Source organism: Neophocaena asiaeorientalis, unplaced genomic scaffold (genome assembly GCF_003031525.2).
Source record: "Neophocaena asiaeorientalis asiaeorientalis breed wild unplaced genomic scaffold, Neophocaena_asiaeorientalis_V1.1 scaffold88, whole genome shotgun sequence".
In the NCBI taxonomy this organism is placed as follows: Eukaryota; Metazoa; Chordata; class Mammalia; order Artiodactyla; family Phocoenidae; genus Neophocaena; species Neophocaena asiaeorientalis.
The window spans coordinates 637,586-652,409 of record NW_020175683.1 but is presented as its reverse complement, the minus strand read 5'-3'; the positions used below and the strand labels follow the sequence as shown (position 1 = coordinate 652,409).

The 14,824-nt window shown below is 36.6% G+C and overlaps 1 protein-coding gene across 1 annotated transcript; it reads left to right on the top strand.

Annotated features, from left to right (window-relative positions):
* The first annotated feature begins 6,761 nt into the window (after positions 1-6,761).
* On the top strand, positions 6,762-11,619 carry MAD2L1 (mitotic arrest deficient 2 like 1). Its single transcript, XM_024732001.1, has 5 exons — positions 6,762-6,968; positions 7,751-7,897; positions 8,846-8,966; positions 9,956-10,059; positions 10,780-11,619. The coding sequence occupies exons 1-5, from the start codon at positions 6,896-6,898 to the stop codon at positions 10,950-10,952; spliced, it is 618 nt and encodes a 205-aa protein (XP_024587769.1). The 5' UTR covers positions 6,762-6,895; the 3' UTR covers positions 10,953-11,619.
* Positions 11,620-14,824: the final 3,205 nt, after the last annotated feature.

Sequence of the window (14,824 nt, the reverse complement as noted above, 5' to 3'; positions counted from 1 at the left end):
AAAGAGAAGAGGAAGGTACATTTACACTTCCAGAGTCCTTTGAATAATCTTCCTTCAAGTTCCAGTCTCCCAGAAGGCATAGGCAAGTGTACTTGGGGCCTTAAGTTCTTCCCACACTCCTGATCTTTTTCCTAAGGCAGGCAGCCATCCTAGGGATAGCAACGCATAACTTCTTAATTCACTAAGATGTTCAACTTCTGTGTTAACAATAGCATTTTTGGCTGCTCTTGAGAAGTAAATATCATAATTTCTTATTATTTTAAAGGAGATTAAAGGTAGTTCAAAATTAATAAGTCAATGTATAATTCCAAAAACAAAACTATCTTATTAATAATTTTTTAATTATACAAACTCATAACCACATATTACTTTTAATAACAAAATTCTGTGAATAAATTTTAAAAACATCTAAATTTATGTAAACTAAAATGCTACAGTCCATTGTTTCGCATACTAGAGTCTGCAAGAATATTCTCGGAGATATACTAATTAAATGAAACTTGATTTCAAGTTTTCTTTTGTTTTGATAATGGCGTAACACAGGTTTAAAGAGGTATATACTGGATAACCCAAACAATTGCCTTAAAACAAAACTGCAATCTATTTTGGAGTAAAATGTTACCACCTATATTTACAACCATATTGGGACTAAGCAATCATAAAAAGACACGATTTAATATTTAATCCACTTAATCTCCAACATTAAACCAAAAACTGTGGAATTCAGTAACGCTTTTTGCTGTTAGTTGATGTTAAACAGGTTATACACATCATTCAAGAATTAAAAACACTGTCATAGCCAATTTATATGTAGAAAACCTCAGCACAAATAATAGAATTAATGTGCATGACTGATCTGTAAACTGATAAATATGGCTTGACTACTGTATTGTTTGAATGAGCTATAAACACAATGCAAGTTATAAGAAAATTGTTTCCGTTGAAAAAGCCAAGTTTATCTAAATAGAAAAATATAAACGAATTTAAAGTAAAGTGATTCTCATGTTCTCACAAAGCTTTATTTGCCCATAAATGTTTTATAAAAAGGTACTAACAAATATTTGAGAAAGACCCAACTTTATGGCTTATTTATTTTGTTTTGTCTATGGAATGTCTCAAAAAATACTTTTCCACTTACTCAAATAACATCTTAGTTGTATTATTAGTTGGTAGATTCAGCAGAACTAATTCACCTATATTTACATATTAAGCAATAGTAAAAATGACTCTCACCTACAAAAGATTCAGAAGCAACAAGCTTAAAATGTACTATAGGCATAAAATATTTAACCAAATTTAATATGTAATTATAAAATCATTGAATGCATTAAATCTGTTTTTATTAATTTAATTGCAACCATGGCTTTTAATTCTTCACAGAGGCTTTGTGCTGTTAGTTTCCATATCAGACACTCTTATGAGCTGTTTTGAATTTCATTTACATTTTAAAATATACTCTGCTGTCAAAGTCAATTGATTGCAGAACCCATTCTTCATATAGATATTACACACACACACACACACACACACACACACACATATATATATAAATGTTCCAAACAGTCTCTGAGGATTAAATAGGAATAAGAGTACCTACCTTTCAAGTTATGCCTTTTGGTGCCTAATCATGGTTGAGCTATGGAAGACTTCTAAGTGACTATATATTACTTATCATAATAGAGTTATGATAAAAGAATACAACATGGTAATACTTTCTGATAAGAACAGCCCATGCTTTTCATTACAAGAAATTATGGAATTATTAATAAGTTTTCAATAATTTTTGTACTGAATTTTTACTAAAGATAAAATTTTAATATCCTATGCATGCAACTGGATCATTAAAAATGATGAATTATGCAGGTACAGAGATATATTTGTTAAGTTTATTAAGCCATTGCTTATTAATAAAATTTCATGATTTAAATTTGTTCTATCATTTTGAACATGTGGACCAACAATCAGAGTCCTTAGAAGGAAAGTATTTGGGGAAGATGGATCTTTAGGAGATTTACATTACCCAATTTAATTCTTAAGCTTATGAAAAAATGTAAACCTTCATTAGATCTACAAAATAAACCTTAAGTAATCAGAGTAGAAAATGTCTGATTTTAATTCTTGCTCTTCACATCAAATGAGAAATTATCTATATAAGAAATAGAATAACTAAGACTTATGACAGCATCCTTTCTCTTAAAGAGAGCAAATTCCCCACACTGACATAAATATCTATGTGCACAGAATTTTTAATCTAAATTTAGTGGATAAATTTAATTTTGTTAAAATTCTCATAAAGATAAGCATTCCTGTTTTACCCATTTTAGAACAAAATGCTCTATTTCAAGATATTGGACTCAAGAATAACACCTGGAAATGTGATGGAAAACTGTCATAAGTCTATCAGAATAATGACTCAACTACTTAAAATGTTTTCTTTTTCCAGGTAAAAACAAATATGCAACTTAAATGTAAATGTAAATAAATATGTTTTCGGGCATGTGTGTATGCATACACGCCATGTGTTTAAAAGAATTGTAACAGTTCTATAATATATTATGATCCAACATTTCATTCTGATGTGTCCCACACATACGAATACCTTAGAAATCACTAAATTCTTTTTTCCTCATTTCACTTTGAACTAAAGCACATATATACATGGACTGTTTTTTAAAGTATTATTTTACATGTAAACAGTGCCATCTTGTGGCGTTTGTAACTATTTGCACACTGGCATAAAATTCATTAAGGACTGTAATTGCCATTTTCTTGACAAGTGTACAGGTTATTGAACACCCTTAGTCTAAAATCAGTTAATATTTTAAAAATAAGAGAATTTTACAGCATGTCTTCAAATAGAAATAATTTTAAAAGAAACTAAGTCAAGAACCCAAGATTCTATTACTATAAATCTTCTACTAACCAGATATTGAATCTTAGACTATGTAGTCACTCCGGACCTCAGTTTCCTCATCTCTAAGACTGTCCAGCTAAGTTATTAGTTAATTGCCTAAAATTCCATTTGATTCTAGCTTTGGAAATTTTTATGAGTATTTCTGATTTTAGAATTCTAATATGGAATACAGGTCTGTTTATGACATACGTTTTCATATTCATCTCTTTTATAATTTTAGGTTATTTGATTATGCACTCTGCTTAAATTTTCTTCAGGAATAAATCTTAATTTATACTTCTCCCTGTCCAAATAACCTTCCCCTAACAATACACATTAGAAAGATGTCACTGAATTGTGAATAAAAGTAAATTCAAGTAACTGAAAACAAGTTTTTAAAAAACCTTCTGTAAAGATAAGGGTGCACGCTTTAGGTAAGATGGGATCAATGTCAAACCAAGTGCCCAAAAGCTAATGGGAAAGAAGTTCCACCAAAGCTTCTAGAATCGTAAGTGTTACAGTGAAACAGAACAGTCTCAGAGTTGAGCAGCTCTACCTAACATCCCGACAGCTCTGACCAACGCTACTGTATATGGCAGGCTTGCCACCTTGGATTCTGTACTACCATTTCATTCTTCCTCCATATCAGTCATCAAAACTCAATTCTTTTTTCAAAACGTCTTGCTCTGATGTATACTTTATTACTTAAACTCTGGCATCCATCTAGTCCAGGAACTCAACCTCCTAGGCCTGCATTACTAAAACTGCCATCATAGTTTACTGCTTTTCAAAAACTGATTTAAGAACTTGCATCAGAATCATTTGGGATGCTGGTTAAATCATGTCATCTCCTAGACTCCAGAAAGTAGACCAGCACTATCCAATAGAAAGATGACAAAAGTCATCTATGTAATTGTAAATGTTCTGGTAGACAGATTAAAAAACTAAAAAGAAACAAGTGAAATTATTTTAATAATATATTTTATTTAATCCAGTGCATGTATAGTATCATTGTAATATACAACCAGTTACAAAAAAATCAATATACTTTACATTCTTTTTTTTATACGAAGTCTTAGAAATCGTACTTTATACTTGTAGCATGTCTCAATTCACACCAGCACACTTCAAGTTCTTAAGTCACATGTGACTAGTGTCTATGGTACTGAACTGAACCAGACTGAAAGAAGGAGGAACAGAAGCCAGGAATCCACATAGTTTGCAAAATACCCAAGTCATTCTTTCACATGCTCAAGTTTGAGAACCACCACTCTAGATGGTCCACTACACAATCTATTCTACTACCATTACTGAATTTACACTTGAAAAAAAAATGCCCCTTTAATTACAACAATCCTAAGAATTTAGAAATCCTTGTACATCTAGTTCAATCAACTCAAATGGGTATTGGTATTCAAAGCTCCCTAAAAGTGGCCTTACCGCCAACCTGCTCTCCAACTAGAAAACATTTTGGGTTCTTCCATGAAGTTTTCCTAGGCAAATATTCAAATATTTATTTAACAAATATTTGTGGGGCACCCAATAAATGTCATCATGAATCCTCTGCCAAAACAGGAAGATACAAAAGATATCTTTAAATAATGATAATGTAATTGTTTTCATTGCAACAGTGAAAGCAGTGCTCTGAAATAGCACTATGGGATGCTATGAGAGTTCTGCATAAGAGCAGAACCTTATACCCTGAGGGGTAAAAGAAAATTTCTTTCATGCAGTAACATTTAAGTTTAAAAAGTATGGATATAATCAGAAATTTGAACAGATAAATCTCAATTTCTGGGCAGAGGAAAGCACCTTACAAAAAGCCCTGAGTTTGAAACGTTACTAAAGGAGTAGGCAGGTTAGAATAGTAACCTGAAAGGAGGCTGCCAGGTAGGCAGAAGCCAGATAAGGTCCAATTTATGAGCCTTCAACTGTTTTTTAAGTATGCATATTTAAACAGAACTAGATTACAAATCCTCAAAAAGCACAGACCATGCTTTCTAAGCCTTAATCATTTCTTACACCTCCTCCTAGAACACAAAGAAAGTATTAACAAATACTTCCTCTATATATGGAAATCTCATATATTTTGCCAGCCTTCTAGAATCTCCAAAATTGTACTAACAATTATTTGCATCTACTATATTATTGTGAAACTGAAGGAAGTCTTTCCTGAAGTGCTAAGTAGTAAGTTCCTTAGAAAGAGAAACAATTTATACATGAAGTAAGGTGGGCATCATGCTCTACCAGCGTGATGCCAGAATTCTGGCTCTAACCCAAAATCCTGGTGGAAGGAATGAAAAGGTGGCGATTTAAACACACGCATACACACTTGTACCACAGAGACTAAAGAATGTAAGGAAAATATTTCACAGGGTCAAGTCAGCTTATTACCTCTAATACCTGTTTCACTCTTCAAACTGATCAAATTCTGATACCTAACACTGTGACTAGGCAGAGTTCTGAGATGGCCCCCCAAATTTGTGGCTTCTAGGGAGCATATACTATATAATCCCTCCCCTTGAGTGTGACCAGAAATGTAATTATGAGGCAAAACCACTTTGAAGATTAGCTTCAACAAAGAGGAAATTATCTGGCTGGGACTGACCTAATCACGTAAGCCCTTTAAAAGGACCTCCCCGAAGTCAGAGAGACTGGAAGTGGGAGAAGGCCTATGGAAGGGCTACCTGGCAAAAGCACAAGGCTGGCCTCTGGCCAACAGCTAGCAAGCCAATGAGAACCTCAATCTAAGAACAAGGATATTAATTCTGCCAGGAACCAAGGAGGTCAAAAGAGGACCCCAGATTTTAGATGAGATTCCACCTGCAGACAGGTGCCTTTACTTCAAACTTATGAGACTATGTAGAGCACCCAGCTATGCCATGCCCCAGACTCCTGACCTAAAGACTGAGATAACAAATGGGTGTTGTTTTAAACTAATTTATGACAATTTGTTACGCAGCAATAGAAAACGAATACACTCGGGCATTTTTCTCATATAATTAAGTAACAGTATATCTGGTGGTTAAGTTTCTCAGACTTCATTTTACGAATAATTTTCCCAACTGCTTTAAGTATAAAATTGTTTCACATCTCACATGAACATTAGCTGTGCACTATCTCCTTAATACTTCTTATCCTAACATTAAAAGTCATTGAATTTGTGAGTCAAAATTCACTGAAAAGCTCTTCAGTGCTGATGGGCCTTTTTGGTGAGGTGACCTTATTCCTGACCAGTCGCCTAGGGGTGGAGGGGTATACAATGCAAGCTGGCCCAGCAGACGCAGCCACCTGCTGCCCCCAGACTCCGCCTCGCAGGGAGGGGGGGCGGGGCATAAACATGAGCTGAGCCCAGGACAGACGAGGGATAGAAAAATGCAAGCAGTTCGTCCCTTTAACCCCTAACCCAATTTCTCAAGAAAAGCCGCCCACACAGTAATCCCTCTAAAACTGTGGCTAGGCTGCCGCGCACGCAGTTGCTTTACGAATTCCCAAAGCATCTAGCATGTTCCAACCGCCCACCAAGGATCCCTGGGGCCACTTATGCCGCAGCTGGCGGACAGTTCATATCACTTTAAAAATACCTTTCAAACTAGGGAACTGTGCTCCTTGGTCGCTCTGTCCCCAGACCTAGGGAGCGGCCACTAAAACCTGGACCTACCATCCTCCCCCATGGGCGCCAGGCAGCCCGCCGACCACAACTACCGGTGCCCAACAGGGGTCCTCCCGAGCCTAAACACTGGGAACAGTGTCACCACGCCTACCCACTGCGCCTGCGCGAACGGCCGCTCCTGCGGAGGCCCAGAGATCTTGCGGGACCCAGCTGCGTAGGGCGGGGCCTAGCTGCGTAGGGCGGGGCCTAAAAGCTTGTCGCGCCTGCGCGAGGGGCCGACGGCGTCCTGCGTCGTTACTTTTGAAACAAGTGGCGGGGAACTGCTCTGGAAACCCCTGGTGTTGCTGTCTGCCGGGTGGAAGCGCGTGCCTTCATCCGTGGACCTGGCCATGGCGCTGCAGCTCTCCCGGGAGCAAGGCATCACCCTGCGCGGGAGCGCCGAAATCGTGGCCGAGTTCTTCTGTAAGTCCTCGCGCAGGCCGCAGGGCGGGGAGAACGGAGCCCAGGCCGCCCGGCAGGCCCGCGGTTCGGCTTCCGAGGCGGGGGGAAGCCGGGTGGGCCGGAGCGGCCCCGAACCCAAGCCCTCTCAGCCCCGGCCTCCTGCCCGGCAGGAGGAATCTGGGAAGAGGCGGATGCAGGCGCCTCCTCCCGACGCGTTGCTAATGATGGCGGAGGACGCCTAGGTGCTGCTGAGGCCTGCTTTGCGGTACAGCCCCTTCGCCGGGAGTTTCTTTAAAGTGCAGAGCTCACCCCTCACCATCACCCCCGCGAGGTGAAACTGGTCGACGGTGATGGAAGCGCCGTCCTGGACCAGGCCATTTGTACCTTCTGATAGAACCTGGCAGAACTTGTGAGGATAAAAGGAGGAAAGAGAGAGGGGGAGAGGCTTGCCTGGGCTTTGAACTAGTCAGTCGGTTGCCTATTTTGACATCCTCTAACCACACAGTCTGAATTTGGACTTGTTTTACAATGAAATGAAATTTGCCACTGGGAGATTAATGCAGTTTGGCATTTTTCTTTTATTGCCACATAAATGCAGGTATCACTTTCTCTCTTACTTAGAAGCAAGATTTTAAGGATTTTTAATGCCACTTTGTACCTATTCTGCTTTCAGCAAAACACAGAAACACGTGTGTTTAGACATTTACAGCTTTACACCATTAATGAAACCATAGCCACATCTAAATATGCTTTATTTCCCGAAGTTACAAAGTGACAATGACTTTAATATTTCTTGTTTTCAGCATTTGGCATCAACAGCATTTTATATCAGCGTGGCATATATCCATCCGAAACCTTTACTCGAGTGCAGAAATATGGACTCACCTTGCTTGTAACTACTGATCCTGAACTCATAAAATACCTAAATAATGTGGTGGAACAACTGAAAGGTAATTAATTGTAAAACTGAATTCAACCTGTGGGACTAAACTTAAAAAAGAAGAACTACTAAATAACAGAGCGCTCATTAGAATTTTCTTATTTTCACCTATTTCCATTAGTCATTTTTTTTTTTAAATCCTGCCCGAGTCAGTAGCCTTTTCTATCTGAACACTCATCTTTTCCTTTTCGCTCAAGAAGTTGCAGTATTGTTGGATCAATATTTGTTATCCATCTATTGCTTTTCTTTCTTTTTCTAGAATTCCTATTAGTTTCTCTTTCATGTTTCTCTCCACTTAGGAATTCCATTTCTAATTTTTCTGTGTTGTGGGATATTTTGCCCTATCTACCCATTTGACCTTCCAAATTACTAGTTCTAAAAAATGCTACAGCTCTCATCTTTTTTTTTCCTTTTTAATTTTAAAATTCACGAATCATTTTTGTTGTTGTTTTAAGTAACTTCATTTTTTAAATTACATCATTGTATTTTCGTAAACTTAAGGGCTAAATCACCCATAGTCATTCATAGGGCTGCACTTGGATTATTTGGTGTGGAACCTCTTAGAACTAAACTCAAACCCTCCCTGACTGAGTCAAATTTTCCTATTTTATGCTTTCATTGTACCATATTTTGCACCTGCATAGCAGTTACAATTTTAATTTCATGTTAATTGGTGCAGTGATTAGGTTAATGTTATCTCCTACACTCTTGCCTTGGATTAGGATGGAAGTACCGAATGTTTACAATCCTATCCTCAGCACCCACTGCTATACCTGGTATAAATACTGAGAATTTGAAAACAGGAGCTAGGTTATTGATGGGGCAAGTTTTCTGTATAATTTGGAGGAGATCCAAAATAGCAGTGGTAGATATTTGCTGAGGATAGGAAGTGGGACACAAGAAAAGAGTTGCTTTGTAATGCAGTGGACCAAAAAAGATGCCTTGTTATGTGTTACAGAATGGTTATGCAAGTGTTCAGTGCAGAAATTGGTGGTAGTCATCTCAAATATTGAAAGTGGTGAGGTCCTTGAAAGATGGCAGTTTGATATTGAGTGTGACAAGACTGCAAAAGATGACAGGTAAGTAGGAATTTAAATTATTTCCACTTTCATATGCTTGTTCTAAAACTTGTTTTCTTTACAAAATGAGTTCTAATTATATTGAACAAGTTTCATAGAAGGTATAGTTTTTTTCTAGGATGTTTAATTTGATCTTCAGTCTTCTGTGGAAAAGAACTGTGCTTACTTTGGCATGTCACTGACTTGTATAGTATTGCCTTTAGTCTAAATTGGTGAATTTCAAATTGTAGTATTTATGGTGGTATATGCAAAACTCCATACAGTATACTAGGTGGCCCATTTTATGAATTGTTTAAAGGTACTTTTAAGCTTAAGGGATTATCCTAGACTCTCCCAGCTTAAGATGCAGCTCTACTGTATTTCACTTAATGCCACAAATTTCCTAAGACACTTCATAAACTCTGAAGTTTCCAGACTACCTGAATGGGAAATACCCATCATTATATGCTAATGACTAGCATTGTCCTAGGCATCCTTACCTGTAAATTCAGAACCATTTCTCATAATGAAATGTAGTTTGCTTCTGAAGCCTTTGGTCTCTTAGGAAATGTTTAGCTTATAAAAATAATTTGATATACAATTTAATATCTTATTTGAGACAATAGGGAATTAGACATTTAGGCATTACTAAAAATGCCAAAATGATTATACCAATTAAATATTTTAGATACCACTGTTATTTTTTTTTTAAGAGGTACTGAAGTTTTCCTAACTTGAAGCACTTGGCAAATTTTCTGGTCATCTGATACAAAATGACCTGATCCTAAGACCAACCATAAAAAATGATTGGAAGGATAAATGAAATAATAAAAATACATACTATGCCTACTGTGGTATTATGGGTCCTAATGATGTACTCATTTTCTAAAAAGCTCCTTTTTAATGTATTACTTACTTGATTTTGGAATCATTTAATTAGATAAATAATCTTACAGATGTTTTAAATAACTCGTTAAAACTTAAATTAATTGATTTGGTTTCTTTGGTAGTGCACCCAGAGAAAAGTCTCAGAAAGCTATCCAAGATGAAATCCGCTCAGTGATCAGACAGATCACAGCTACAGTGACATTTCTGCCACTGTTGGAAGTTTCCTGTAAGTATTATACAACGTCACATTGCCTTAAATTTGTTGGGGAAAAGACTAAGCTACTATTTTAAGAATTACCCCTTTATTAAATTTTTTCTTAATTATCAACATCATGTAATAAAAATGAGAAAGCATTATAAAGGAAAAGTAATGTTATATGCATTCTGGAAAATTTGGAAATGCTGAAAAGGAAAGGAATGAAAGTATTCCACAACACTCACTCTTGAATGTTTTGATGTCATTTCTTTCATTATCTTCATTTCTTACACACTTTTATGTATTGATATATATTTAAGACTATAGCTATAATTGTGTCTTGCTTTTCTATCTTCCTTATTCCTTCAAACATCAGATATGTCCTGAAAACCTACTATATGTCACACTCTGTTCTAGGCACTAGGATACATCAGTCACAGAACCAAGAAGTTAGCTTTACTGTAGGTTACATTCATGCTATCCCATGTGATTGATTATACACTTTCTACAAATATTTTTAACGGTTTTTTCTTTAAAGAAAAAAAAACTTGAATTTTTCATAAGATAAAGTGAAAGGAATGTGATATTTTCTGTACTACAGTAAATTTCCATTGAAGAAAAGCAGTGAACTAGTTTTACAGACCAGGCTAAAGTACATTTCTAACACTGTGTGGTTCAAAATGTGAGGGAGACAGGGCAGGTAGTTTTACTTTTGAAAAAATAATGTACCTTATTTTATCCCCAATTTAGGTTCATTTGATCTCCTGATTTATACAGACAAAGATTTGGTTGTACCTGAAAAGTGGGAAGAGTCAGGACCACAGTTCATTACCAATTCTGAAGAAGTTCGTCTTCGTTCATTTACTACTACAATTCACAAAGTAAATAGCATGGTAGCCTACAAAATTCCTGTCAATGACTGAGGATGAGCTAAAGACAGTAATGTACTTGTATTCTCAAATGTGGTTTTCCTGAAACCAAATCAACTTTAGTTGATATATTTCATTGGTTGATTTTTAGATGGGGAAAACTTACATTATACTTTACTGAATCTGTGCATAATTGTTCCATTCCTTGGTACCTGTTTCACTTTCCATAGGGCTGATATGTTACTGCACACTGTTGCAAAGGGAACTAGCAGCTTTCATTAGCATTGTAATGTCAGTTCCTTTGAAGGTAGTACTGTAGATGGAAAAACTTTTGCCATAAAGCTAAATGTCTTTCTAAATCAGACCTTTTGGTCAAGAGCTTGACTCAGAATATACAGAAATATTTAAATATAAAATAGAGCAAAAGAAATATGAATATTCAGAATATTTGTTTAGATCCTGAAAGTAACTAATGATAGTCCATAAGTAATAAAATATTGTTCTTATTAGGTCCTTTTGCCATTTCATTTGTATAGTTTCCATATTGAAAAATTTTCCAATTACTTGATTTTAATTTATATAACTTGAACCCATGAAGCTATGGCTATTCCTACTGTTCAAATTGCTATGATACCAAACTTTTAAGAATGTCCTTTTATGTTTTATAAAATCAAGCTTTAAATGACAATGATGAAATAAAGTTAACTGTGTATGTTTTAAATTTGTCTTACAATATTTTTATATTGGTGTGGTGTTAATACAGCTGAATAGTTATGATGCATTAAGTACAGCATATTATTTCTTATGCCTACTATGGTTGTAGGGCCTAAGAATTCAAAGTTGAGTAAGTCTTGAGGTACTTTCAATTTAGTGGACAAGCTTTTATTGTACCCCCTTCATCTCATAACAGTAGATTTAAAATAAACATTCTTTTTGTAAAATGATAAATGTCCTTTGTAATTAATTCAGTTTAGCAAATTTTGGATTGTAGAACCTTTCTATACTCTTAGCCTATTGTTTGTCTAATTTTCCATATACAGTTGACCTTTGAACAGTGCAGGGACTGGATCACTGACCCTCCAGGCAGTTGAAAATCCCAGTATAACTTACAGCCAGCCCTCCGTATCTGTGGTTACTCCATACCCCTGGATTCAACCCGCTCCGGATCGTGTAGTACTGTAGTATTCATTACAGTACTGAAGCTTGAGATCTTATGAAGGAGAGGAAAATATATGGCAAAGGACCATGAAGTAACCAAACAGGTTTACTTCATTATGTATTTGTCTTTATTATTTCACCTGGATAATCTTCTCTCTGATCCAATTGTGTGCTTGTTAAGAATAAAGGAAAATGTCTTACATCCTTTCATCTCTTAGAGCTGCTGGACAAATAGGTGCCAATTTTTGATGATGGGTATCGTGAATGCTGTTGCAAAGGCCAATCTCTAAAGGGTTCTTGAAGCTGTCTAACTGAGGTTCACCCACAAGTCTTCCTGAATAAGAAAGTAGGTACTCAGAAATGGAAATAATGTTTATTTAGGGATGGTCAAGAGTCAACATTTAAATTCTTGAGCTGTTCATAATCTGTTTAACATTTGAAATATGCATTGAGAAGGAAAGCAGAAATAGAGCTTGAGTAAAAATATGGAGAGAGTTGAAAATTATGGTCCTATTTTTAGGAAATATGTTTGAAAGTTTTTATAGAAAGCAGTGACTGCTTCAGGAAACACTGAATGCCCCTTTGTTAAACAATGGGAATAATAAAATGTGGTTCTTGCTCCAAAAAATCTCACCAGCAGCAACATTATATATTGCTGAAAATACATTTCTGTCATTTATGTTTCTGACAAATTAAGTGATCCTCATATTACTACTTTTGTGATTTATTGTGGTACTTACTTCTCTCTCCTTTAAGAGTTATGTCCAGAAATTAATGCTCTGGATTTGAATGTTACCTTCAATAACAGGAGCTTCTGCCATACAATCTATTGCCTGCAAGTTACTCTATAGTATCAGTTCTGCATCAACTAGGCTCTTCTTTTTTTTGAAAACAGAAAAAAATTGGCTTTGAAAAAATTTAATGGAAGAATATTAGCTATGTAAAGAATCAAAGGAAAGGCTGAAAACCAGAGAACTAGGGTAGCCCCAGGGATTTTCAGTGACAAATTTGTGAACTCTACATGTCTTTATGTAATATATGGACCACTGGTGTTACCCAGTGATCTATCCAAATGACTCAGATTGCTGGTTTAAAAGAAGTGACAATGAAAAGCTTTGTTTGCATTTTAACAAGCTGCGATGCTAAGACTAAGAATTAGGGGAAACTGCATTTTTAAATACTTTGATCATTTCATCTCAGCCAACATCGTTAACATGGTTAAATTAGACTTCTTACACCATTTTGCATGTTAACTGTTTACTCTCGTGAGGATTCTGAGGAGCCAGTCTTGATCTTTCTCACCTCTTACAGATTATGTATCAATTCAGAAATACACATATTGGAGTTGAATGGGAGCCAGGCTATGAGCTTTACTGATAAAGCTAGATTGGAAAAGCTTTGGCCTAAGGTTCCAGCTGGACCTGTCCCACCCTCCTTCTACACCTTCCGCCTCACCCTGGGGGGAAGATATTTAAACCAATAGATGAAAGAACTGTGACTGACTTCATACCATGTTAAACAGAGAGAAGCTAAGATTCCAAGAGAATCTGGTGGGCTTCTAGACCTGCCTGGGCTCTGACTCTGTTTTGCTCACCATAGGTAGAGGAATGAAACCATGTTCCAGTTGAGCCCATCAAGGTTTGAAGTAGAGCTCCAGAAGGGACTGAACCACACCTGGTCTTCAGGATCCTTCTCTCAGTACCATCAATCAGACAAATCAAGCCTCCATGGGAATTTTTACACAGAGGTATAACAATCTCATGTCTCCATTGGCTTTTGTTGTAGAGCAAACAACCATAACATAGCAACAATAAGCATTTTTTCCTCCTTCAAGTCTGCAGGTCAGCTGGGGTGTTGTCTTCATTCTCACCTAAGTCTACAGGTCATGTGTTATTCTACCACTGAAAGGGCAGTGACTAGCCAGAATTCTTGAAGCTTAGTTTCAGAACTTGCACACTGACCCTCTTCCACATTCCACTGGCCAAGGCAAGTCTTACGGCTAAGCCAAACTTCAGTGGGGAAGGGAAGTATACTCCTCCCAAGGAGACGGGGGAGAGGTGTGAAGATACGGTGAAAGGATCTAATAGACCAGGGGTTGGCAAACGTTTTCTGTAAAGGGTCAGATACTAGTTTAGGCTTTGCAGCCATATGGTCTCTTGCACCTACTCAAGTGATTCCGTCATAACTTGAAAGCAGCCTTAGACAACAAGTAAACGAATGAGCATGGCTGTGTTCCAATTACAAAAAACAGACGGTGGGCTATATTTGGCACACAGGTTGTAGTTTGCTGACCCTGTAATAGATCTGTTTGCTGTTTTGTTCACAAATATTCAAACCCCTCCCTGGCTCAGAGCAATTGATTTTGTGATATTCAGGGCTCACATTTAAAGCAACATCATTTGTTTTCTCCATCCATGGTATCTCAAATGGGATGGCTCTTTATCCCATATTCTGCAAAACACAACTGGCTATTTAAGGTACTCCTCAGGACACCCCACAGTGAATTTTGATCTGAAAACTGGGAAGGGAAGTTCTTTGGCACATGATGCGTACGAAGAGATTCAAAATAGCATAAAGGCTACACGCCTCCATTTTTAATCACTACATAAACATGCATGCTGAATAAATGTTACTATTAGAATGCATTCAAGTCTCTTAGGTTCATTAACCTCCTATATATTTTAGCATATGAACTCCAAAATCATAAGCATAATAAAGTAGGTATCCACATAGACATTTAATTTTTCTTTACCTTCTGTTTCTATTTA